At 42.5% G+C, this 27,633-nt stretch overlaps 2 protein-coding genes across 2 annotated transcripts; both read left to right on the forward strand.

The window, feature by feature from the left end:
• The first annotated feature begins 2,545 nt into the window (after positions 1–2,545).
• Positions 2,546–8,209, forward strand: LOC117831361. The gene is made up of 3 exons (XM_034710023.1): positions 2,546–2,659; positions 2,747–2,904; positions 5,272–8,209. The coding sequence occupies exons 2-3, from the start codon at positions 2,768–2,770 to the stop codon at positions 8,009–8,011; spliced, it is 2,877 nt and encodes a 958-aa protein (XP_034565914.1). The 5' UTR covers positions 2,546–2,659; positions 2,747–2,767; the 3' UTR covers positions 8,012–8,209.
• A 4,702-nt stretch (positions 8,210–12,911) lies between these two features.
• On the forward strand, positions 12,912–25,968 carry LOC117831484 (golgin subfamily A member 6-like protein 22). The gene is made up of 8 exons (XM_034710203.1): positions 12,912–13,532; positions 17,262–17,403; positions 17,654–18,077; positions 19,049–19,291; positions 19,401–19,720; positions 21,761–22,787; positions 23,013–23,369; positions 23,763–25,968. Exons 2-8 carry the CDS (start codon positions 17,270–17,272, stop codon positions 23,892–23,894), a joined length of 2,637 nt encoding a protein of 878 aa, XP_034566094.1. The 5' UTR covers positions 12,912–13,532; positions 17,262–17,269; the 3' UTR covers positions 23,895–25,968.
• The last annotated feature ends 1,665 nt before the right edge of the window (positions 25,969–27,633 follow it).

A 27,633-nucleotide genomic window follows, 5' to 3' on the forward strand; every position in this document is an offset into this window, starting at 1 on the left:
AATCTGGAACCAGAACGTTAGCAGCAGATACTTTGAGACGTAGAAGTTGCGAGGTGGGGCCTCCATGGATCGTACTTGCTCCCACTCGTGCTTGATTAGATTGAGATCCGGGGGATCTGGAGGCCAAGTCAACACCTTGAACTCATTGTCGTGTTTTTCAGACCACCCTCTTCCATTTTTCAGTGGTCCAGTTCTGATGCTAACATGCCCATTGAAGACACTCTCAGTAGTGGACACGGGTCAGCATGGACACCCTGACCGGTCTGCAGTTACACATCTCGAGACACGACAAACTGAGATGCTCGGTGTTCACTTTTTCAGCACATTGAGCTGCAGCAGCTCTTCTGTTGAATCAAACCACATGGTTCAGCCTTCTCTCTTCTCTTGCATCAATGAGCTGCCCATGAACTTGACCGCCATCCCACAAGAACTGCAGTTTTAGAGACACTCTCATCCAGTCTTTTCACCTTCTCAATTTAGCTCTTGTTAAAGTCGTGCACATCCTTTTTTTCCCCTGCTTCAACACATCAACCTTGAGGACAAAATACTGCAGCAGTAAACAGTGTTTCTTTTTCTATTTCTGGTGATCTATTTTTATATTTGGACAGTAAATTCCCTAAATAGCGTTCTCAGATAGATCTGCAAAGTGAATGTGAGAAATGCAGGTTCACACAAAGTGACGGAAAGCCAAGGGTCAGAGGTCGCAGCTCCGTCACAGAGGATGGAGAAATGTTTTAGTTGCATCAGAGCTGCAGAGGACACAGTGTTAGTGCTGCAGTCACCTTTTTCTCTCTCTCTTTAAATGAATAAAAAAAACGTTGGTGAAATCAAACACATGCCTCTGTGAGTGTTTGCAGCAGACGTAAAATGAGGCTGTTGCTAGTTGATGTCAGCACGTCCTGGTTGGATGAGGACATTCCCAGCATGCCGTTCTCCTCTGACCTGGAGTTGTGAGCATGATGATGTTAGCCGGATATATGCTCCATAAAACTTAAAACTAGGATAACACATGAGCGTGCAGATCAAGTTCAGGCTCAGAGAGCAGCAGCAGCAAGATCCCTGACTTTAAGAGAAGTGCATTCAAATCCTCTTTATGTAACATTTTAGACCTGAGAGCAGTGAAGCCTCCTGATGAAGCTGTGTGACAGCAGTACTTCTGTCAAACACTTAAGTTTGGAGTGAGGCAACTCAAAATCTGCTGATAAGACTGGATATATTGCATTTGAGTATTGCAATATTTTATGTTCATACTGTATCAAATCTTAAAAGTACTGCATTAACTTTTGATTTTGATTTCTCATGCAAAAAAACTGCAGTTCCTAAAGTGTCCACTCGCGGGTTGTCTCCAAAACACAAGGAAACCCTTTGAGAGCCCATATGAACATTTCAGTATTTACAGCAGGATTAAACATGTTTACAGCCTGGTACGAAAATCAGTCTATAAACCATTTCTTTATTTGGAGTGACTCCTGTGAGCTCTGACAGGCGACTGGAGCTGTTGTCACACTTCACATGTGTCATTCTCATAATCACCTGACAGATGTATCCTTGTAAACTGGTGCTCTATTTAGGCTTACAGGCTGTTCCGTCATTGCCACCAGTGCTGTGCTCATACTTTCATCCCCACCACCTCTACCCAAGCATCCACCTGCAGGCTCCGACTGAGGGATCTAAGATATTATTTCATCCCTCCTCCTGTGTTCTGTTGCTGCAGTAAACATTTAAAACCATTAAAAACATAAGCAGTCTGACAGAAAATAAAAGGTAATACTTCTATCTGCTTACAACATGTCCTAGTAGACTTTTGAGCATGTTTTTGAATTTGGCGAGCACTCCAGGAGAACCTGCGCCAGTACACTGCCCATATGATCCAGAATCTGACCCCAAACAGGAGGAAGGACCTTTTGAAGTGTTGCAGCTGCGATTACAACAGCATGTCATGACTGCAACACCACGGTAGCGTGGGAGGAAGTGGCATCACTTGTGGAGTGGGAGGTTTTGCATGCAAATCACTCCTGTCCTTATGTCACCACAGGAGCAAATTCAAATCGCTTTGCAGAAGCCATGTTTTCCCAGTAGGCTGCAGAAGCTTTTTTCTCTTTTCAGGATGGCTGGAGGGCGACTAAAGTGTATATGTATAGGAAAGGAAAGACATGTTTTCATTATGCATAATTGCATAATTTGGGCCTTGACTGACTTGACTAACTTAACCAAGTTTTAGATGTTTGCCAAAGTCCTAAAAAGCGGCCTCAACTCCACCTCTTGGCCATTTCTAGATTATTGGAGTCAATCAATATGGTAGCATCCCTAGCTATGGTCTGTAGCATGAATAACTCCTGAGTGCTGTGATATGCTCCATGCAATGTAGGTCAGGATTATAATGGAATGCATATCCAGGAAAATGTCCTACTTGGCCAGCATACAGGCACATACATAGCAAAACATACATCACATACAGGGGCCACAAGTGTCCCTAATGTTGGAGTCATATGTCTGGAGAGAGGGCAGAGGATCTTCTGTGAGTGTAGGAGGGAGTTATATTTTTAGTTAGGCCAGCCCCTCAGACATCCTTCAGCAGGTTAACAACCCCCCCCCGCAGTGACGATATATAGGAGCAGAGCAGCCTGCAGCGTCAAACACAGATGATCCGCACTTTAAGGTACACCACCTCCTCAGAAAATATTAACAAAAGAGACATAATTCAGATGTCATAACTCATAGTTTCTTCTTTTCTCTGTGTGTGCAGGAGGCCTGAATAGATTTGAAGATGTCGAATGAGAGGAACGTGGAGGCAGTCGGCTGCGATGCCTCCATCATGAAGAACGTCTGGGAGATCAGAGAGAGAGACTATGAACAGAAGATGAATCAGGAGGAGGACCGGAAATCAAAGAGCGCTCTGACCTCGTAAGGACTCAAACTGTCTGTCTGTCTGTCTGTCTGTCTGTCTGTCTGTCCTTGTGTGTGCACAGGCTGTCTCCACAATTTGGGCTTTTAAATTTGACTGAATGTTGGTGCCATATGTTTAGACGCCATTAGGAGTGGCAGATTTAAAGGGAAAGTTGGAAGATTTCTGTTTGTTCTTCTAGTCAGACCTGACACCAAAAGATGCCCTTTCACAAACACTTGAACTACATTGCTAGATTTCATGCATTCACAAATGTATCTCCATTCTCTTAAATAAATAAGCTTCATCTATTTAACACTTTCAGTGCAGAAAAAGCAGCACAAGTCAGTCTTGCAACACAGGGAAGAAAATTGCAAGAGGAGTGTGCATATCTAAACCAGAAAATGAAGGGTGCATGGTAAATTTGAACAAAAGGAGCTATTTGATCCCCTGTTTTAGTTGTTGTTCAAACCAGCACTGCAGAAATTGTAACGGTTGTTTCATATAACCACATCTGGTGATCTAGAATAAGGAGTATTAAAGTGGTCAAGGGAAAAGAAGCATGATAGGAGGAGCTAAGCCAAACGGGACAGTCTCTTTCTGCAAGGCACACTCTTAAGGTACCAAATAACAAACACTTTACACTTCTTTTAGTACGTTTGATTAAAAACAAAGGATTTTCTTTTAAAGGAAAGGGTTAGTTAGTACAGGACTGTTTTTGTATAATTCTAGTAGGTAGATTGTGCATAGAAACACATGTCACATTAATTAAGCAGACCAAAAAGACATGTTAAATAAGGGAGGATAAAAGGAGTCTCTGGAAATATTAATAAGACATTTATTTGTCATAAACTTTCAACAAAGTGTGATTTTTTTTCTTCCTGTGGTCAAAATTGTATCTAAACTTAACATATAAAGGACCCTTCTGTTAGATTTGGATGTAATGCTTATAAATAAAATGCAACCGTTAAAGAGAGAGTGACATTCGATCTGTCAGCATGCCATAAGATTAGCAGTTAACACTGACACCAGGGCTCTGACAGTAGCAACATGTACCTAGATGGATGATATGTCACGCCTCTTCTGTAGGAGGTGTAAGAAAAAACTGAAGATGGCGGCACAGACAGGGATTTTACAGTCAGCACTAAACACCATGAGAGGGTGAGCTCAGGGTAAAATAGCTGTGGATTTCTCTTGGAAATTACGCAATTCATTTTTCATTACTAAACTATTACGACCATGAATCTACAGAAATCAGTTTACAGAGTGAACTACTGTCCAACTCATGCATGACTTATCAAGGATAGAAAGAAAGATAGAAAAAAAACTATGCTTTACCACAAGTACATTACATCATGCATCTCAGTTACAGATCAAACATTAATTCAAGGAGACAATATTTATTTCCCAGGACAGAATATTAATTGCACGACAGAGAATGTATATTTATAATCAGAAATAACTATTCCATGCTTGATGAATATTATATATTTCATATATTTTATAATATAATATCATATATATTCTTTAAATTATTATATATTATATTTTATAGATATATAATTTATATTATTATTATTATATTTTATGCTATTATATTTATTTCTATATCTTTTAATTAAAAAATATTACATGAAGGATAATGCATACTAAATTTTTTAACTTAATATTGCACAGAAGATGATGCACACTGTACAGTAAATAATACACATCACACAGTTTGTTGTGTATATTGAGCAGACGATAATATGTCATAGTGAATGCTTTTTACATGGTAAATAATGTATAAAAAACACTCTAAAAAAACAATCTTGCATGCACGGAGAATACTGCACTGAGTATATTTTGGAGTTCAGCACAGTTTGAAGAAGTAACTGTATCATCAACATCTATTATTAATGCATCTGCCATTTAAAGTTGAAATAATCCTTGATGTACATTTACATTCCTCCAGTTACTTGTAAAGGAAGTGTGGTTTGTCAGTCAAACTTTTGATTGAGCTATTTAACAGAATGGGACAGTAACATGAGTGTCCCTGCAGGCCTCAATATAAACAGAGCAGCTATATATACATCTAACCTCACACGTTTGGAATCTCTCTGTCTCTATAAATACATTACACGTGCTGTAACTCAGCAACAAACGCTGCCTCTTTTACTGTACGGTGCAACTGTTACATAAGAGGTTACCAGTTTGGCCCTGTATCACCATCACTGAGACGTGTAGCTGTGATAAAGGAATTAAAATGTGCGTCATCTGAGCGGCGGTTTGATATAGTCATCTGTACAAATCTTCAAAAAATGCATCAATTTGGAGTTAGTGATTCTTGTAGTTGCTTGAGTTCTCTGAGGGTACTTTAATCTCTTTTCTTGAACATTTTTCCGCAGTATCAACAAGGAATGGTCAATGCGACTGGCTGCAAGACAAGGAAACTACAAAAGACCGGAAAGGAAACCTAGAACTGTGGAAAATCAGGAAGACAACGATGTCTGGAAGACCAAAAAAGCCGAGGCTCCACCTCCTCTTCCACGTGGTGTGCCAGGTTCAGGTCCACGTGGCACTCCAGGTTCAGGTCCACGTGGCACTCCAGGTTCAGGTTCACTTAGCAGACCAGCAGTCCAGAGCCGAGGCCCCTCCACTACCCAAAAGGAAAAAAAGATGCTGGACAAGAGCCTGATGAGGCTTCAGTTACTCATGTTCATCAACCAAGGTCAGCCTTCAGGTATGGTATGGGGAAAGTCATGGAAGTACAACAAAGCCTTGCCAGCACCAGCAGAGGCCGATGAAGCTCGATCAGACTGGGGTCAGTGCTGGATGTTTGCCACGCAGCAGCCTTTCACTGAAGCCGGCCAGCCTTGGAAAAATGGGCCCAACATGATGGATCCTAAGAACCTACTCTTCTGGGAGAGACTTGAGACCCGGATGGTGGAATCAGAGGAGCTAGACCTGAGCCTTCCTGAGGATGAGTGGCATGCTTCCTGGAAGAGATCTGACAAAACCAACAAGGACAAATCTGCAGATGGAGAGAATTTCTCCAAATATGGTCGGTTCAGTGAATTGGAGCACACTCAGCAACACAATGAAGAGCTGTGCTCATCAGAGTGGAGTGAATCCTGGATGTCCACCAAGCCAGGAGAGGAGCAGGATGATTTCACTGCTTCAGAAGATGGTCCAATGCAGCAGGATAACAACAAAGACATGAGCTCCATGTCAGAAGATTGGAAGCTTTCAAACCATCATGGCCGCAACAATGTCAACACAACCCAAATCAAAAAATCTCTCAGCTCAGAGTGGGTCAATTCATGGAGAGCAGCCATGATGGTCTTCAACAACCACATGAATTCTGACGCCTCTATGAATCAAGGTGAAATGGGCACCTGTGCTGGTAATGGCCAGCATAGAGAGTCACACATCTACAAAGTCAGCCTTTCGTCTCAAGAGAAGAAGCACAGGAATCTGTACTCGCAGCTCTTGGATGAATTTGAGGCTCTCTCTGAGTGGACCAAGTCTTGGGAGGTGACGAAAAACAACTCCAAACCATGTGAAGAAATAGAAAAGGTCCTGAAGCTCTCACAGGACGCTGTCTCTCAGGTCCAGAAGATAGAGAGTAAGGCGAAGGAGGAGCATCATTCAACATCAAACGATGTAGACCCACGTTACGAGCAACTGAGACATAGTGTGATGTATCACCCAAAGAGAGAGTTCACCCAGTCTCAGGTCCTTCGTATGAAACATCTGGGAAATGCCTTACCCGCTCCAGAATGGAAGGACTCCTGGAGGACGGTGAAACACAGAAGGAGGATGGAGAGAAGAAGATACAGACCTGAACCTGCCAGCCCCTTCAGAGTACCTGAGAAAGGAGGAGACAGGAAGCCTGCTGCCGCGGAGTGGAAAGACTCATGGAAGCACTCCTGCCAGCCCCTGCATCAGGAGCCTGAACAGTGGGAGCAGGGTTGGACCACCATGCCCCAAGTCCGAGTGGATCGCGCAAGAGAGCAGAACCACTTTGCTCCTGTAGAACTTCCTAAAAATGGCCCAACCACAGAGCATAGCTGGGAGCAGTCATGGAGGTTTATGAGGCACCAGCGCCAATCAGGACAAGGCCGGGTCAGACCACAAACAAGCCAAGGAAGACCAAGTGTGCCTTCTCACCAGAGGAGGTGCGGTTCTGACTGGCAGGATGCCTGGATGGTCTCAGAAACTCAGTACCGCCATGACAGACCTTCCTTAATCCAGTGGAGGGATGCCTGGCAGTGGTCCATCTTCCACACAGAGGGTTGGATTGACGAGATGCCCAGAGAGAACCGTCTGAGTGAGCGGATGGAGATCGAGCCCCAGAGAGGATGGATGTCCTCGCAGAGAGCCCAAGCAAAAATGAGCCGGTCTTTTGAAGAGAAGATGTTTAAGGAGCGCTATCCGGAGAAGCAGTGGAATGCTTCATGGAAAGCTGGGCCACTCCTGAGCTACACAACAAGTGGTTCTTCAGGTACTACTGGGAATAACAAGAGCAGCACCGTTCAGCAGCAACACGCCACCACCAACGGCCACGGCTCCAAGTGGGGGAGATCTTTCAGGATCGCCAACCCCATGCCGCAGTTGGAGCAACCCTGGGTGCAGTCCTCTCCCAACACGTCTCAGTATACAGTCATGTTGATCAGAGGAATGACCACTCCAAACAAAACCAACCCCAAGTTTAGCAACAGCCCGGTGACCTTCAATCAATGGGGGACTTCCCACAGGTTCCTTCAGGGTGCCAGCACTCAGACCAAAGACAAAACACAGGTTAAACCATCTGTTGACCCCATGGTGATTGTTACCAAACACATCAACTCAAGGATGAATCTGCACTCTAAGTTGGAGAAGCCGAAACAAGCAGATAAGACATGGGTAGGATGCCACCTGTTAGGAAAGACCCAGCCAAAGCCCAAGAGAGGTGCCACTCCAGTCAAGACGTCCAACATGGGTGGAGAAGATGACAAGTTCTATGCAGAGTGGGCAGAGTCCTGGAAATTCCTGGTTAAGGCTGGTGCTATGAAAAAACAGATGATCTCCCTCAGAAGTTGGACTGAGTCTTGGAAGTTCCTCGTTCCTCTGTACCCCCCAACAAACGGCACAAAGACCAAATAGAAGACATGCTAGGTTGACGTTTAGCTTAGTCGAGTGAGGTGAATATTTTCAATAAACCTGACTTCAAACATCAAATCAGTTCAGAAAGTTTGTCACTTTGTCTTTATTTTCTCTACGAATCAGCATTTTATTTATAAGATACCATTTTTAAACGCCTTTAAGTTGAAATCAGAGTGGATGTAACATCTCCTACCTTATTTTGAGTAAAGGACGTCAAACTTTGTCATTTGTCGTCTATGTGTTCTTGCACTGCACCATTAAAAAAATACATCTCAAAACACTTAAAGCACTTAGGGTTAAGTACAGTTAACTCCTAGAATGAAATTGCATCAGTGTTTAGTATGCAGTTAGTTCTGGGGTGCTTTCTTGAGGGCAAAAAGTTTAACTGTCTCCTTCTGTGACAACTTCCTTAGCATTAATGTTCCTTTTCTATGTAGATGTGTATCCACTTTCCTGCTAGCTCTGGCATGTAGATGAACTTAGCCTAAGGCAGCGTTGATAGTTGTGAGGTACGGATGGATACACTCCCTACAACTAATTCGCAGAGACTTGAGTCATCCCCCTTCGCCACTTTAGAAGTCTTTTTAATCACATTAGCACTCCTAAAGTTTGATTTTACTTGTAGCACTTCTAGACTGGTCCGCCTTGCTTTCTATCCAGCATGCAAAGTGGCCACTTGCTTGTTTGAGCGCCATCTTCTGGGCCATAACACTCTCTGCATTTTCAACTGATGTTTGTCTCACTGTCGATAGGACGTAGCTCTTTTTTCAGATGACATTAAAGGTATTTTAAGTGCAACATATACGCCAAATTTTATGGTAATGTTATTCAAGGCAACAAAATATATTTTTCAATTTGAAAAATCACAAGTACGACAAAATCCCATTTCAATTTTACAATCTATGGACTGAGAGGAAGCTAGAGTAACCCATTAACCTGCACATGCAAAGGGAGAATATTGCAAACTCCAGATCATTGATATGAATGATGACATCTCACATTTAATGCAAGATTTGTACAACAAACATAATGAAAATTGATTATGTTGCTGGAAATCGAAAGCAAAGTTGAATTATAGGAAATAGTTTTTGTGATACATGTGCAGTCACACTGAGGAGAGGTTAGAAAATGCAAAATTTTCAGCAACAATTCCGCAGCCTTGAACACAAAGACTCAATTCTGAGTTTGGCTCATGTGATACAGATGGTGCAATTTAATGTAGTTCTAACTCCTGCAAGAATAGAAGCTCTGACTCACTGCACCCACTCTCTTTCAGCATGGTGTCTTACTCTGATTCATAGGAAATTGGCTGTAAGTTATAATTGACAAATGGAGAGGGAAACATTAAACATGGTAGGTGTAAGAAAAAGTTCAGAGAGAAATGGTGTGAGGGATTTGGGGAAGAATGGAGAGAGGACAACAGGACGAGGGGTTCCTGAGAAAGGTGGGCAGAGGTTGAAAATCTGTACAAATATTATGAAAATCACAGAGGAAGAAGAGATAAAAAAAAGAGGACTAATGCAAACATTTCCCTCAACATGTTTAATACAAACAAGTATTAACAAGTCAGGATTATAAGGGAAGTGCTGCCGTCAGAGCTGATTTATGTTCTTTTGCAGTTCCTCTAATGTCCACTAGATGGTGCTGTCTGAAAACTGCAGACTGAACCAATGAGAGTTGGAAAACTTCAACATCAACATATATACAGTCTGTTTCAGCTTTCATGAGACACTTATTGGAGAAAATCTGAATCACAAGCCAATTTTGAGGCCTCCAACAAACTGCTGTGACACATATTCAACATACAGTCTTTATATTAAAGGTGGATATAGCCTGTGTTTTGGAGCTGATTCAGAGGTGTCGTTAATCTCAAGATCCAGCTGGTTCAAAAGACTAAATCTGGATGAGAATGATCCAGATTGGTAATCCACTTTTTGTAAATCTGGAGGCAGTAAAACAGTTGTTTTGACAATACACACTTGAGGAGTATTTGAACAAATAAACGGCTTTAACAAGCCTTGAATCAGGCCACGACTCAGACCATTTATGGTGAGAAATCAGGTCCTAAATCCTAAAATCACCTAGAGTTAGTTATGTCCGGCTCTGGTAGATGAACTAATGAAATCCCCAGATTCACACACGTCAGCAGCTGATATTGGTGTCACAATGTCTCCTTGGTTGTTGTGGAAACAGCAGTGAAGGCCGGTTGAGACCCGCCTGGTCTGCAGCTCGATATAACCTGCTGCAGTTTTCTGCCACCAGCAGCAGGATGACCAGAGGATCCTGTTACAGGTGGAGGGGTCGCCTGCTGCTGCCTGACCTCACAGAAAAATGACCCGTGAAAAATGACCCCCAGCTGAGCGTCTCCAGCTTTGGTTAGCGTTAAAAACGGACAGACAAACAAGTGTTTGTTCATGCGGGAAGTTTGATTCCCTTCACCAGGAGACACCACCGCCCACACCTTTTATCCTACAGCAGCATAATGTTTGAGCCCCAGTGTGTGAGTTCATATTACGTTGAGGTGTTGCATAAGTGTGAGAGCTGAGCACACAGCACACACTCTCAGATATGCACACACACAGCGATGTTGTGCTCTGCTCGCTCTGCCGGCCTTACTGACGGTTAACTCGGTCATTGCACAGTTTTTCGATCTTGCATCATCAGCCACTCTCTGATGCATCAGGGGGAGTCCGGACGGCTTACTCTGCTGAATCATGCTGCGCCTCATGGAGCCTTGTATCTTTATTTAGAGCCTCAGACTCTCCTTAGTGAAGAAATACTTGTTTACAAGCGTAATTAGTTCACGGCTTGGTGTCATCTGTCATTTATAAGGATGGGCAGTTAAATATATTCGGCATCCCTGAGTGACGAGGATGTAAAATAGGGATTGTGGTCACTACTCCAAGAATAACTCTCATTTGTTGTTTGATATATGCCATCATGTCTCAGCAATAAAACAACATCACAAAGTTAACAGATGTTAAATAGTTTGTTGATCCAACAGCTTACTCATGTATTGTTTCGTATCTTAAAGAGCTCATAGTGCCCTAATACCCCTCAAGAACAATACGCTCCCAACATGCAGGCCTGCTCATTGTACCTAAAGTCTCTAAAAGTAGTATGGGAGATAGAACCTGCAGTTATCAGGCCTCTCTTCTTTAGAATCATCTATCAGTCAGGGTCTGGGAGACAGACACCCTCTCTACTTTTAAGAGTAGGCTTCAAACTTTCCTTTTTGATGAAGCTTATAGTTAGAGCTGGATCAGGCTTGGACCAGGTCTTAGTTATACTGCTATAGGCTTAGGCTGACATACTGGGATACTATCTTTCCCTCTCTCTCCTCTGTCTGCCTGTCTCATACTTTAACTCTACCTGTCCCATTAAAGTTACTAACCATAGACCTTTCTGGAGTCTCTGAGCTCCCTTGTCTCGTAGGTTCCTCTGGATCTCTGCTGCTGTGGACGTGCCAGACTCCAGCTGCTACAACTACTATTATCTGTCTCACCACTATCATCTCTCTGTCCCTTCATCTCCCTCTATCCCTCTCTCCAACACGGTCTCAGCAGATGTGTGTCTAACATGAGTCTGGTCCTGCTGGAGGTTTCTGCCTGTTAAAGGAAAGTTTGTCCTTGCCACTGTAACTTGCTAAATGCTGCAAAGTGCTCTGCTCATGGTGGATTAAGATGAGATCAGACAGTCCTGTCTGTAAGATGGGACTTATATATATATATATATATATATATATATATATATATATATATATATATATATATATATATATATATATATATATATATATATATATATGCTGATAGAGGTTTATAGTAATCACATCCGGCCATATTTAGGTGCAGTTGAAGGACAAAAGCAGCTGCACAGGGACGTATTATGAATGCTTTTAATGACAAAATCTCAATGCAATGTTTGAAACTTTGAATGAATCCTGAAAGACAAACATCCATGTAAACAAACACAGGTTGGATGTTGGAAAAAGGGAAGAGAATGAGGATAAGTCAAAGACTTGCGTTTTCGAGAGCAGTCACTTCAGGCCTTTAGATTTAAAGGAGCTATACGTAAAGTGTACATCTGTAGTTTCTGATTCTGCAAATGCATTTTTCTTCAAATCTACCTCGACTTGCCTTTTGACCTCTTTGGAAAAATGCTTGAAACTTTCTGAGTGCTTTTGTGCAGGATTGCTGCAGTGATAACCCAACCTCTGCAAGAGGCGCACGCTGTACCAGCTGAGACACCTTTTTGAAGCTGTATTCACACATGCACAAAACTCAAAATAAATATCCTGAAGTTCTCAGAGTGAGCTGCATGTGTGATTGCAAACAGCAGAATTTTGCGGGGATTTTTTTTGGGCTGTATTCTTATTTTTGGGGACATTTCTGTGGGGTAACAATTTTATATCATGTGAACTGTGCAAACCCAGAAAAAAGACATGCCACAGGATGATTAAAAACACCAGAGTGTGAAGAAGGAGAATCATTTTCAAGACGAGAACAGAGAAAATGTCGGCACATCGTCTTCATAGAGTAGAGTAGTCGCTTCATCCTCCATCATGCTGTAAACATTACACTGAGGGTGCAATGTGCAAGAGTGCAAAAATTAAAGTCAAAGACACCCTGTGTAGAAAAATGTTGTTCTGCTGACACCACATGTATCTGTTTACTAGTTTGTAGTCAAACTCACACATTCCTTTAGGTGTTTCTTGAATCAGCAACATTGCCGGTCAAAGTTGAACATATCTGACCTCAGCTGGGAGAAAATATCTCATCCCTAAATGTTTCATGAGTCTCTTCTGTCTCATAATGGAAGTGAGCAGAGCTGAATATTCACCAAAGTTAATTCCATGCGTATGTGATGGTACACTTCAAGCTGGTGGACTGCAGGAGCCTTGAAACTGTACACCAGGAGCTGCCAGACAATCCTCACAATGCTTGGCAGCCCACCAGCAGGGGGAGGTGTCCGGAGAAAAGTATGTCACTGTGTGTTCCAGCAATAAGAATGTCCCCTGTTAGCTCACAGCCCTACTCTCTGATTGGCACAGACATGCTAAGACTTGTCTTGTTTGTTTAATTTATGCACCTGTTGAATAAAGATCCATTTCACCTAAGTGTTTTTTATTTAATTAAAGTAAGCGCTCTGTATTCCCAGGAAGGCGGCTGCTCCCCTCGTTGCCTCAGTTGACACTAAATTTAGAGCTGCAGCTCTGGGTCTGCTAACGTAGGAGGTAAAAATAGCAAAGAGGGGAAGCCTGCTCAACCCCAGAGCAGACATACGCGACAGAGTGTGTAAGCTGATAAAAATTTAACTGCACAAACAAGCCCAAGACAGACAGACAGAGAGAGACAGGCAGAGAGAAAGACAGGCAGAGACTGGTTCCTTCTTAGAAACAGCAAAGATCAGAGACCGACCGGTCCAGAGACAGACCGGACGTGCACTCACTGTGGTTCACCTTCATTCATGCTGTTATTGGATGTAAACATACAAACAGGCAGTCCGTGAGAGACACAAGGTAAGTCAGGTTACGTTTACTTCTTTACAAAATGTATTTTTAAAGTTTGATAACTAACATTTCAAAGTAAGTCTGCGGTGTCTTCGTTGAGTACTGTTTCAGTTTTGAAGGAGCTCTGTTGATAATCTTTAAGCTAAGCTACAGCTAAGCTAAACATCCTGGAGGGGCTGCTATAATGTGCAAGGTCAGGGTCATGTGACCAACAAAACCAGCCCTGGAGGATGTTCAAGGCGCTCCTCTGAATTTATAGTTTGTTTCCACGTGTTGGAGAGTCCTGTGGTGTTAACCCTTTCGTTCCGCTCGTTGTCATCCTTAAGGGTTTGATAAACACAGCTGAGGCAAAGTGGGAATGTTACACGTGTAAACTAAACATAAAAATTGGACAAAGCCTCTTTATTTATAAAGCGCCAAATCCCAACAAACGTTTTCTGTAGACTCTTTCCAAACAGAGCAGGTCAACACCATACTCTATGTTCTATTATTAACAAAGACCCAACATCAAGACCGGATAAGATCCAGTCCCATCTTACAGACAGGACTCAGTCTGATCTCATCTTAATCCACCATGAGCAGAACACTTTGCAGCATTTAGCAAGTTACAGTGGCAAGGACAAACTTCCTTTAACAGGCAGAAACCTCCAGCAGGACCAGACTCATGTTAGACACACATCTGCTGAGACCGTGTTGGAGAGAGGGATAGAGGGAGATGAAGAGAGAGAGAGATGATAGTGGTGAGACGGATAGTAGTAGTTGTAGCAGCTGGAGTCTGGCACGTCCACAGCAGCAGAGATCCAGAGGAACCTACGAGACAAGGGAGCTCAGGGACTCCAGATGGTTTGTAACTTTAATGGGGCAGGAAGAGTTAAAGTAAGAGACAGGTAAGTAACTAAGACCTGGTCCAAGCTTGAGCCAGCTCTAACTATAAGCTTTATCAAAAAGGAAAGTTTGAAGCCTACTTTTTAAAGAAAGTGTATCCTCTGTGTAAGTATCTTACACCTTCTTGTGGCGTGTTGTGGTTCCCTAACGGTGCCATCCTGCATGGAAACAGATGAGAAAGTGAGTTTACTCCGTTGATTTATGATCTTAATCTCTCGTTACAAGTCTTCTTCATTACAGCAGGATGTTCACTTTGTAAAAGATGCACTTGACTACTTTGCTCTACACTACTGGCTTTCAAACTCTTCCATAGCCTCTGGCAGGAACCCACCTCTGGCAAATTATCTTTAACTTCCTGTGAGTTTTCATTAAACTGTTCTTGTTATTAGACCTGTGTGTTTTCATTTTACCGTGACATGATTCAACTGCAAACGTCCTGCAGACTTCCTCAGGTAGCACGACTGAACCTCTATAAATCAGCTGACAGACAAGTCACAACAACATCACGTGAGTCTTCTGCAGGAAGTTTGCAGTCTAAGCATGACAAAATAAAACAGAAAACACTGGTCTAGTTACAAGAACTGTTTAAGTTTGTGACTTTTCAAAGCTTCCATCGGTTTGGCTCATGATGCCGCTCGAATCTAAATCTGTAATCACCTGTCCATAGATACACAGATGCGTTGTGGGATAGTGTAAGGTCTGAGCAGATCTTTCTTCATCTTCATGTTTCATCTGAGAACTCATTACAGTCGACACAGTAACCTCAAAACTTCTATCGTATTTGAAACAGAAAACTGGACATTAAAGTGTTTAGAAGTGCTTGTCCTCGGAGCAGATCGTTTACTTACTCGCCTGGTCGTCTGTCTGCGGCTGTAAGGAACACTCCAGAGAGAGCGGCCTCCGTTTGTTTATTCAGTCTGCATCAGGGACTTCTTGAATATTGTCTTGCACGGAGAAGGCTGAGCTGTATTACTAATTTGAATCCATGGTTTTATACTGAGGTCATCTTCTTCTATCAGCTCAGACAGCGCTAAGTCCTGCAGACCGTCCTGCAGAAAGACAAGGATTAAAGAGTGAGAGCTGTATGTCACACAGCTCTCTTTAGCACACTGGCTGCACGGCCTGTCTGCACTATATTCATCACTTAAAGACACTTACTAATGTTTTTTTAACTCATTTATCATATCACAAGAATCATTGAACACGTGAACTAATTTATTTAATATATATTTTTTGGGCCTTTTTGCCTTTATCTTGTAGGACAGCTGAAGAGAGACAGGAAATGTGGGGAGTAGAGAGAGGGGGAGGACATGCAGGAAATGGTCGACTGGCTGGGAATTGAACCAGCGACCCCTGCGACGAGGACTATAGCCTCTGTATGTGGGCCGCCCAGACCGCTAGGCCACCAGTGCCTCATGAACTCATTTATAATGACGTACAGATTACTTTACAGCACAATATTAAGCAGAGAAAGAGGGCACAGTTAAGACTGATTCAGAAGTGGAGTTAAAGTTAAAGTTTCATCTATCCATGGTCAAACTTGTGTCCCTAATTACTTTAGCTTAAGGTCGTCTCTGCTAAACTCTGCAGCTCTCAAATATCAATTGGCACCATCATACTCTGTACAAATGCCAGCTGTGGCTAATACTGCTTAGTGTTTCTTCAACACATCTTTGTTGCAATTACAACTACTCAGAGATTGGTTGTGTTGAAACTTCAGGACTTTTTTCCTCCTCTCTGAATCCTTGCATCACATGTTGATCAAATTGCAACCATGTTATCGTCCTCTAAAACAGTGAAAACATCCACACCGGTGACGACATTTTTAGTCTCTTGACAGTGTGTTGCAGCAGCACTTGTTTTTCTTCTCTGGTGTAACGGTGGATTGAATACTGCGATTTGCTGAGTCAGAATGAGTAGCTTGTTGATGAGTAAACCAAAGCAACTTTTATCACTTTGTAGCAGATAAAGTTTTATTATTGAAGTAATATGATAGAAAAATAATTCACTTTATCAGGCTGTTATCGACGCAGTATATAATAATAATAATAATAATAATAATAATAATAATAATAATAATAATAATAATAATAATAATAATAATCTGTATTTATGTAGCACTTTTAAAAACAGTGTTACAAAGTGCTTTACAAATAAGAAAGAAACTGGGAAAAAAATAAACCTGAAGAAGACACATAAAAGGAAATAAAAAATGTTGGAAGAATAAAAACAACAAAAGATTAAAGATTAAAACAATAAAAAAAACAAATAAAAATATAAAATATATCTTGCATCCCTGACTATAACATGTCTGTTACTTGAATATTTGGCTGAAAGGTTATTGACTGTGATATTAGAGATGCTTAATGAGCCTCGCTTGTCTCAGATCATTTCATGTTTTTGGTATTTACTCCTCCTCTCATTTTATAACCTGTTATTTTTTGTCTTAGCCCTTAACCCTCAATGAAACTTACTTTTCATGTAACCTTAATAACAATAAACAATGACAGGATGTTGAATCTAATTAGGGGCTGGGTAATTAATCGATCAATTGAACAGTAGAAAATAATTTGAAACTTTTTCACGGTTGAATTTGAAAGAAAAGTTGGAAAAATGCTGGACATACTCTGGTTTTTGTTCTTCTGAAACCAAAGATTGTTGGGTTTGAATATTTGAAGACAGGACTGAGGAGTCTGAGAAGTTAGGACAGAATTTTTCACTCCTTTCTTATGTTTCAAGCATCAAGAAGTAGAAAAAACAACAACATAAATTGCTCACTTCTGCAGCAATATTTTCCCAGCAGATTATTTATTTTTCTTGTTGACTGCTTCTTTGTGTCCCTCTCTCTTTCAGGCAGCAGGATGTTGTCCAAAAAGCAGGAGGGGAGGTCGTTCGGTAACGGGCGGCTGAGAGACCAATGGGAGAAGATGTCTCAGAACGTGGCCGACCAGAACAAACAGGATGCTGAGTGGAAAAAGCAAAGTACCAACAAAATGTAAGAGTCACAGTTCAGATCTTTAAAAGGAACCCTGCATGATAAGGCATGTTGACGTTATCAGATTAGCTTCATCTTTTATATGCATGTTGACAAAAACACACCTTTATTTTCAGAGTACAACCAAGTAATTTATAGGCTGTATGTAATGTGACCAGTTTTAGATTACTGCCTTAAAGGTACAGTGTGCACAAATGGATTTTTTGATATTTTCAAACTGAAAAGAGACACTCTTCCTGTTAATCTGCAGAGCAGGCTCAAAGTGGAATTATCACTGGTCTCTCGTCGCCACCGGAGACTTTAAGAGACTCACCAGCGGCCAAAATGAAACCGACAACAAGCCCAAAATCAAATTCAAAGTCGTCCCCCCTCCACCCAAAACCAAACCTGAGCCTCCTCCTCCTCCACCTCCTCCAAAGCAAGAATCCCCGCCCAGACCACGCAGGCCAAAACGTAAAGTGGAGGTGGACGTGTTTCGGATATACTGGAAAGATTCCTGGCAGAGTCTGAAGCCTCCGAAGTATCTCTACCTGAAGGCCAAAGAGCTGAAAGCCAGAATCCTGGGATTCACCACCATAGAGCTGCCCGATAACAGGAAGTACAAACAAACAGCATGCCAACCCGAGGAGGAATGGACGATTTCTGCGGAGAGATGGAGCCGCTCCTGGAAACAGGTACTGAGAATGACACAATGAAATGTACTTAACCAGACAGCTGCTTTGTTTCCAGACACGGTTCAAGCTGTGCTTAATTCATCTTGTGAAGGGATCTCTGCAACTCATTCAAAAGAGAAATGACGCAGAGCAAGCCTGATGTATCCGAACACCTGTTTGTGATCAGTTTAAAGACACAGCAGCACTTCAGCTCTTTCATGATTTGAGCCTTGTTTTGGGCAAAGTTTGGGAATCAGAGAGGAGTCGGGTACTGGCTGGTTTAAGAAAGATAAGATTTATTTTGCCTCAGTTAGTACAGAGATCCAGAGGAACCTACGAGACGAGGGAGCTCAGGGACAGGGAGAGTTAAAGTAAGTGACAGGCAGAGAGTGGAGGAGAGACAGGATCCTAGTATGTCAGTCTGAGCCTATAGCAGCATAACTAAGAGCTGGTCCAAGCCTGATCCAGCTCTAACTATAAGCTTTATCAAAAAGGAAAGTTTGAAGCCTACTCTTAAAAGTAGAGCGGGTGTCTGCCTCCCGGACCCTGACTGGTAGATGATTCCAAAGGAGAGGTGCCTGATAACTGAAGGTTCTACCTCCCATACTATTTTTAGAGACTTGAGGTACCATGAGCAGGCCTGCATGTTGGGAGCGTGGTGTTCTAGAGGGGTAATAGGGCACTATGAGCTCTTTAAGATACGAGGGTGTTTAACCATGAAGAACTTTGTAGGTCAGAAGAAGGATTTCAAATTCTAGTCTAGCACACAAAGATCTGGAGTTTCTGAAACAGCCACAATATTTCTTCCAGTTTGAAAATCCTAAACTTCTACAGAAGCATCTCAGAAAGTGAAGATCAGTCACTTGCTTTCAATTTATGTTATACTGTACATCTACGTCAGAATGATGGATCCAAAACTTTCAACACTAGAGGATGCTTAAGTATCGTTTAGAGTGACCTGTTAACCGTCTTCTCACTTCTCTTGTTTCCAGGTGAAGAGTCCGGCTCAGCTGGAGCCGCCTGAGGAGACACAGTTCCAGTGGGAGGTTTTGTATGAGAGGAAGTTTAAAGGTAAAGCTGAGATCATGGTGTACGCTCTGCCTCCCTGGGCGGGTACCTGGAAGATCATGAACTTTCCCTTCAGACAGTATAAACCTGAGTGGGATGTAATCTGGGAGGATTACCAACAAGACTTCAGTGACAAACTTTGGGAGCTGGAACAACTCGAGGAGGAGGTGAGGCTCGTCTTCTCGTGTGTTTCTGCTCTCTGGAGTCAGTTTGACGTATGACCACCATCCATTCATATTACATTACTGATAAATGTTTGTTGTGACTCTCACACAGGAGGAGCTGGAGGACTGGGAGGATTCATGGAAACTTTCAGAGGCAGATATTGAAACAGAATACCAAACAGACGATGAGACAGAGTATGATTCAGAAGAAGAGACGGACGAGGAGTCAGAGTATGAATCAGAGGACGTATCAGACGATGAGACTCTTTCAGAAAGCTCCGACGGCCCTGAAACATGTATGACGACGAGGATAAACGATGTGTTCATGCCCGGGTGGAGTAACTCCTGGCTGATGTCTGCAGCTCCCCCGGTGGAGGCAGAAGAGCGTCAGAAGAGCTGGAGCTCCTGCTGGGGATTCAGTCAACAGTTCAGGTTAGTGTGACTCGTACGTTAAGTTAACCCTTTCCTGCATAGTGCTCAGTGGACAGATATTCAAAGTGCATGGGTTTTGTTGGACTGATTTCACATCAGCCTCTCCAGTTGAAATTAGTCATCCCGTGCTGCCACCCACTGGCCAGTCTCTGTAAGAGGGTCAGAAATATCATGCATTCAAGAACACCTTGCAAATCCTTGCATTAAATTTTTTTGCAACAAGTAACAAGTAAGAAGCAATATAACTATATAAAATCCCACATATTGATTATGATTAACCAGCTGTTCATTAATTGGACGTCATGCATTGTTTACTGTATTTCAGTTACATTTAATATTAATATCGAAACCTGCGATTGAATTTATTTTTCTTAATAAACTCTAACTGACAGTTTATATTATATATATTTTTTACGAGATCTGAAATTAATTTAATTTCAGTCAGACAACTCACGTTTACTTAATAAGTTTATTGCAGCATACAGTATTGTGTTTGGCGTGTGGGCTCCGGATTTCATTAATCCTCGTAGATTATTTAAATGCAGACATTAGGAGCAATGAGATAGGACTAACCCCCTCGGAGCCCGCAGGTGGAAGCCGGGGAGGAGGTGGGGACAAACTTCACACAGCACTGAGCAGAACAGCAGGAGCACTGCAAGCAGAGGCAGAGACAGGGAGGCTTGCCGTTTAAATAGACCGCCGAATGAGGATGTTGAGATCAGCTGATGGAGAGGTGGTGACTTGTCAGTATGATGAGCGCGGCTCGAGTTGTCTGCCTGAACTAGCTTGCAGGCGGCGCTCCATTTAATTCAATTTTTTTCCATCGGTAAAACTCAAGTCTAATCTCAAATCAGTTCTCTATTATAAAATATATATTATAAAATGTCTGCTGTTATGCTACTTTTTCTGAGTATAAGACAGGAAAACGTCTAAACTCTAATTAAACTCAATGATTCTCTCCATTTCTTTACTTGTTTTTAAAAAAAGACAGTTTTTATAATGTTTGTGCTCTAAAAAATGTCATTAAGTTCAATTCTTGCAACAAAACCTTGCGATAATTCTCAAAACCACAGAAGCAAGTACAAAAAGTGAAGTGATTACAGTGGCTCTGTTGCAGACTTGTTTAATAAAAAGAGCTGAAGCCCATAGCAGCATATCAACAGTTGTTCTAAACCTGAGTCAGTCCTGATTATACATTTTGTCATCCTTCAGCCTAGCAACATTGAGAATGTGGAAGCAAATAAGCCTCTGCATTGTTTCTGGCGATTTGAATTCTCTCCTGTGGTAATGTAACGACAAGAGGGATTTGCAGAGGCATGCAATCAAAACCACTCCTACTTGCTCTCCTTGAATGAGTCTTCTACAATATGATGGTTTTGTTTCAGTGCTGCAGAGTCAAAATGTCAAAGTTTAGAGCCAGATACAACAACACAAACATCTGTACTCTGTCTAAGCACTGAGGGACCAAAGAAAACAGTGGTTGCTTCTTATTTTTAAACACACAATTTGTTTGCTTGTGTCGACTACTTCAGTTCAGACTCCTTTGGGAACAACGGTCAACCAGAAAGTTACACACGAAAGGCAAAAAAGAAGGAACAACCCTAAAATCTTAACATATAACTCGGAGACATGCTGTTGTAAAAGCAGCTGCAACACTTTAACAGTTGCCTGCTCTGGTTCGGAGTCAGATTCTGGGTCATATGTGTAGTGTTCTGATGCAGGTTCTCCTGGAGCGCTCGCCAAGTTTCTTTTGGTGTTTTTCTGCCTCTACATCTGTCTACCTCCTGGAGTAGCCTGATACCGAAGGCTTTACCTCCCTCCCATACTACTGTTAGAGCATAATGAGCCCCTAAAATATCAGGACAGCAAACAATCGATGATGTTTCAGTTAGTTATCTTTTTTATTTTAAAGCCTTGTTTTGTTCTTATTTTTGTTTCAGTCAATGAAATATTTAAAAATGTAGTTTTAGTTATTTTGTTGGATTTTATTTTGGCGGTATTGCTCAGCTCTACATCAAACTGATGTTTTTTCTTCCTCAGGTGGCGTGAGGCTTCACTGATGTCTCATCATCGACACATTGCCATGCTGACGGAGAAACGTGAAGCCACTAACCTGCTGCTCACGTCACCGCTGGACGAAGAGAGCGCAGAGACGACAGACTGGACCGACGCCTGGAAGACCCTGAAACGATGGATCCCACCTGTGGAGGAGGAATCTGAAGAGGACGAGGAAGAGGAAGAGGAGGAGGAGGAAGAAGCACATGAAAAAGAGGAGGAGAAGGAAGAAGTACATGAAGAAGAGGAGGAGGACGATGAAGGAGTGGACGATGAGGAGGATGAGGGAGTAGATGAGGAGGAGGAAGAGAAGGAAGTTGAGAAGGACACAAAGAAGGAAGAAGAATTACACACAACAAACGAGATCAAGGAGGACAAAGAAATTATCAACAAGGAAGATGAGGATGAGGAGGATAAGGAGGAAGAGGAGGATGAAGGAGTGGATGAAGACGATGAGGCAGAAGAGGATGATGATGAAGAGAATGAGGAAGAAGACAATGAAGAACAGAAAGAGGACAACGTTGGAGGACACAAGGAGAAGGAGGAGAATAAGAAGTTAGACACAGAGCAGGGCAGTGAGGAGGAAGAGGAGGAAGAAGATGAAGATGAGTTTGAGGAAGCACAGGAGGGGAGGGAGGAAGAGGAGGAGGACAAACACATGAAAGAGACTGGTGAGGAGGAGGAAGATGAAGATGAGGAGGATGAAGAATTTGTAGATGTTGAGGATGAAAACAAGGAAGTAGATAAAGGAAAGGGAAAAGAAGAACACAAGAAAACAGGTAATGAAGATGTGGAGGAAGAGGAGGAACTCAAACAGAAACATGCACATGAGAGAAAAGAGAACAAAGACGTGAACAAGAAGAGTGAGGAGGATGAAGATGAAGAGGAGGAGGAGGAGGAGGAGGAAGAGGAGGAGGAGGAGGAGGAAAAAGAATCAGACAAGAAAAACAAGAAAATCAACAAAGAAGAAGAGGAGGAGGAGGAGGAAGAGGAAGAGGAGGAGGAAGAGGAAGTAAAAGAGAAAGGCAAGATGGATGAAGAGGAGAAGGAAGACGAGGGCAAGGAAGTCGATGAAGAGGAGGATGAGGAAGATCAAGAGGAGGAGGAAGACAAAAGTGAAACCAAGGAAAATGAAGACAAAGAAGAGGATGAAGAAGATGAAGAAGAGGAGGAAGATAACAAAGTTAAGGAGGAAACAGAAGTAAACAAGGACGACGACAAAGAAAAAGATGAGGAGGAGGAAGACGAAGAAGAAGAGGAGGAGGAAGAAGATGAAGAAGAGGAGGAAGAAGAAGAAGACGAAAAGAAGGACAAAGACGCCGCGGTGAAAAGAAAAGAAGAGGACGAGGAGGAGGAAGAAGAAGAAGAGGAGGAGGAAGAAGATGAAGAAGAGGAGGAAGAAGAAGAAGACGAAAAGAAGGACAAAGACGCCGCGGTGAAAAGAAAAGAAGAGGACGAGGAGGAGGAAGAAGATGAGGAGGAGGAAAAAGAGGAGGATGAAGAAGACGATGAAGAGGAAGAAGAGGTGGAGGAGAAAAAGGAGGAAAAAGATGATGAAGAGGAACAAGAGGTGGAGGAGAAAAAGGAGGAAGAGGTGGAATTAAAACATGAAGAGGAGCAGAAGCTAAAAGAGAAGATCAAACGAGTGAAGAAGAAATGGTCGAAGCGTAAACCGGGCGTCCCGCTCCACCTTCAGTTCCACGGACTCCACTCCCCCTCCTCCGCCTGGAGGCAGGCCTGGATGGTCGCTGTCGCTCACAGGACAGGGGACGTGGACGAGGAAGAGGAGGAGGAAGGAGAGGAGGTGGAGGAGTGGCAAGCTTGGAGGGAGTCGTGGAGGATCTGTCGGTGGAAGAAGCGGGAGGAAGACGAGGTCGTCTGTTTCTCCACCGAGCACCGGAGTCAGAGATGCATGATGAACAATGAGGAGGAGGAAGAAGAGAGCAGGAGGAAGAGAGAGTGGGGTCTCAGCTGGAGGATGAACCAGAAAGCAACAACAGAGGAGGAAGAAGAAGAAGAGGAGGAGGAAGAAGAAGAGGAGGAAGAGGAAGAAGAGGAGGAGGAAGAAGAAGAGGAGGAAGAGGAAGAAGAAGAAGATGAAGAGGAGGAGGACAACTGAACTGAGTGAAGATGACTCATGAAGTTTTCTGACATTTTTAATCGTCTGATCGCAGGAAGTGAAACGAGCGAGAATCAAACCTAGATCAGAACGTGTTTGATCTGAAGGCCGACGTCTTAAGCTGTGAAGAGACTCCTCTTGACCTCAGTGTGATCTCTGGATGGTCTCCATCCAGACGAGTGTTTCAGCATCACTTCAGATCTTTACCTTCCTCTGGCTTCGTCTGATATTGCTCCTAAGAATTGAACCGTGCAACGACAGCAGCAGTACAACAAGGTTAGCAGCACCTGTACACAATTGAAACTTTGAGGTCAGGTTTGAAACAGTCCTGACCCAAATAGATCTGGTCTCCCCTAGACCTCTGAAGGTGTGCTGTGGTATCAAGACATTAGCAGCAGATCCTTCCTGTGGAGCCTCCATGGATCAGACTTTGTTGATGCTGGATTAGAGATTTGGGGAATTTGGAGACCAATTCAACAACTTTAACTCGCTGTCATGTTCCTCCAGACCACCCTCTTAGTTCTGATGCTCATGATCATATTGGACAAGGGTCAGAATCTGCACCCTGACCGCTCTACACCTTTCTGTTTGACCTTTGACCCTTTCAGATGTTTGATCTGCATCACCTCTTCTGTTGAATCGGCTCCTCGTGCACATCAGTGAGGCTCCGCCGCCCTTGACCTTATTGCTAGTTTGCCGCTTTACTTCCCGATCCCTGCACCTTCCTTAACACTCCACATGAGCTGCAGTTCTGGAGACGCTCTGACCCGGTCATCTTCATATTTGGCCATCGTCAAAGTCGCTCACATCCTCACACTCTCTCATTTTTCCTGCTTCAAACTCATGAACTTCAAGGACAAAATGTACACTTGCTGCCGAACATTTCTCACCAACTGAATGGAGTCCATGGCTGTGTAAAAAACAGCCTTACTTCTTATGGATCTCATGTGTAAAGTTAAATGTTAAAGTGTTTTTGTTTGGAAGCAAAGAGATCCAAATCTGGTCCACAGGTTGCCTCTCTCATCAGCTGCTATTGGGATCACCTGTGATCTCCCTCAGCTGGGGTCAATCAGCAGAAGGAGGCTATATAAGGATCTCTGTGTTCAGTTGGTTTTTCTCACAAGAGGGTCAACACCTTCAGTTGGCCTTCTTTCATGAATGAATGAATTAATGAATGAGAGTTTGAGTTTGGATGCATGAGTTCTGCTCCTATTTAAAAATAATTTATTGTACCCCTGATCAGGGACTACCATTTGATTTTGGTTTCTGGCCAAATCCCTTTCTTAATCTATCCTTTCATAGAGTTAGTGGATGCCTGTGGGGAGAAATAATTCCCTAAAACATCTTTCAGAAAACACAAGTTTTGTTCTTTTCTTTTGATTTTCTTAAGTGCAGTTTCTTGTTAGTGTCCCACACGCGACCCCTGTCCTTCAGGTTTTATCTCAGAGCAAACTTAACAATACTACCTATGAATGTAGCATCCAGTACATTCTGCATACTCTGAAGATAGTATGTAGTATTGACGTTACTTTCTAAACGGATAAATCTGTGTAAAGAGAGTAAAAGTCTGCGTGTGTGAGGTTTTAAAGTGTTAAACTAACTTTGGAACTTCAACAAAGAAGACCAAAGTTTGAGTCGTGAGTGAAACAGAGAGAGTTCAGGAAGTGTAAGTTATGAAATACACTGAGGAGACATATCTGACCACGGTTTGTGAGTATTTATTGAAACCCAATCTTTGGTCTTTTTGGTGCCTTGGGTTAATTTTGCCTGATGAACCCTCTTACACTGTGCACTCATATTACTATAATGAAAATCAACCTCAGGAGTTCTCCTTGCACTTTGCATTCACACATGTATTCCTGGGCTGTTTTGAAGTCTAACTTGTGAGCATCAGAAGGAGGATAAGAAAACTCTAGCCAACTAATGAAATGAGAAAATGTCATGTTGTGAGATGTTGAAGTTAAAGATGTTGCAGAGATCAGTCTCGAAATGCCAGAGCTGCTTTTACTGCATTGTTGCAAAGATGTATAAATATGAAATAATGTGACTGCAGAATTAAAGTTTTCAAACATAATACTCTTTGTTTTGCTGTGCGTCATTGCATTTTTGTTTTTATTGTCATCAGGGGTGAAACGTGAACATGACGGTCCTGAGTCTGCAGAAACGAGTATCAGGTGTCTGCAGATCCGGATGCTGTAGATTGAGGACCACATTTCTGTGACCAAAATTCTAGGACCTTTTGTTTTTTGTGACAGCACCACCTAGTGGTCGCCAAGGACTGCATTTTTAGTGTGTAACCATAAACCTAACCCTAACTCTTTAAATCTTACCATAACTGTTGCAAGAACACGGGGGTCCCACAAATGCAGCCTCCGTCTCTGCAGAACACGATGCACACATTTTCTGGAGTCAGTCAGCAGGAGGAGCTCCAAATACTTTGGCTTCACTTGTAGGAAGCTTTCATATCACAATTTTTTGTACTAAGTCGGTGCTTTAACCAAACTGAAACTTCTGGAGTGATGAGAGTTCATCTGACCCAGAAAGTCTGCTGCTGTGTGGTGCATGAGTGAAAGACAAGTCCTGCAAATTTAGGGCCCGGATGTCCTGAAATCATTGAGGAAGCTTCAGGAGCGTTTGTTTGAAAGCAGCTTCTCTATGCTGCATCACCCCAGTGAAAGAGTGGGAGAGGAGTGCATGGGTAGGTGTCACCAAAGGTACTGAATGTGTTTCTTAAGTTGGCCACTAGAGGAAGACTCTGAGTTCCTGACTCTGAGTTGCTGTCTCTGACTTGTGTTTCCCTGTTTCTCCACTGTGGATTCACAGATAATGTTTGTATCTGTTAATGTTTTTCTTTATCGGTGCTGATACAAAAATAAAGTTTCACTCCTCCTTCTCATGGATCTTTTTCTTCCTCCTTGTTATTCTCTGCCCCTCTTTCTTTCAAATGTCAGTGATATCTGCGTCTTCCTCTTCCCCTCTGAGTCCTCTGCACTCTGAGATCTTTCTCATGCAGATGATCTGCTGTGCTCCCCTCAGGTCCTCCCTCCTGCTGCTGACTCTCCTGCTGTGTATTAGCATGAGATCAGACTGCATTGTGATGCTGCACAGATTACAAAATACCCATTTCCACCTCTGATTGTCTCTCTGTGGTCAAGGCAGAGGCACGTTAACCAGAGCTTGGTGTGTGAGGGGGGAGGGTTCAGGCCTGGATTTACTCTGAGAAAGTTAAAGGATAAAACAGCTACAGACTCTTTATTTTTGTAGCTTTTACCTCTTTTCAAATTTAACGAATGAAACCCTGAAAGGTTCAAATAAAGAAAGATGACAGAGGGGAAAAGAAGAGATTCAGACATGTTAAAAAAAGAAGCACAAATTTACAACAAAGTGGAAAAATAAAACAGATATTATATCCCAAAAGACACTGAGAAGAGCCAAAGGCAGAATAAACCTCTGCGTTGAGACTAAACTTGCGCAGAATTCAAGATGCTCCATGAAACAAAAAGTATGATATATGAACGATAATCAGAGGAACAAGCAAGTATTTGATCACAGCATGTAAACAAACCTTTACAGATTCTCTCCAGCATTTTTCCAATGTGAAAATTATATTATTTGTGTATTGCATGTGAGAATAATCCAGTTTCTTCTCTCTGGTGATAACAAGCAGAGTAAAAACAGCCTGATTGACGTGATTTCTGCCTCTGAGAAAGGTTTGACTGCTGCGTCATGGTGTTGCAGG

Source organism: Notolabrus celidotus, chromosome 19 (genome assembly GCF_009762535.1).
Source record: "Notolabrus celidotus isolate fNotCel1 chromosome 19, fNotCel1.pri, whole genome shotgun sequence".
Classification (NCBI taxonomy): Eukaryota; Metazoa; Chordata; class Actinopteri; order Labriformes; family Labridae; genus Notolabrus; species Notolabrus celidotus.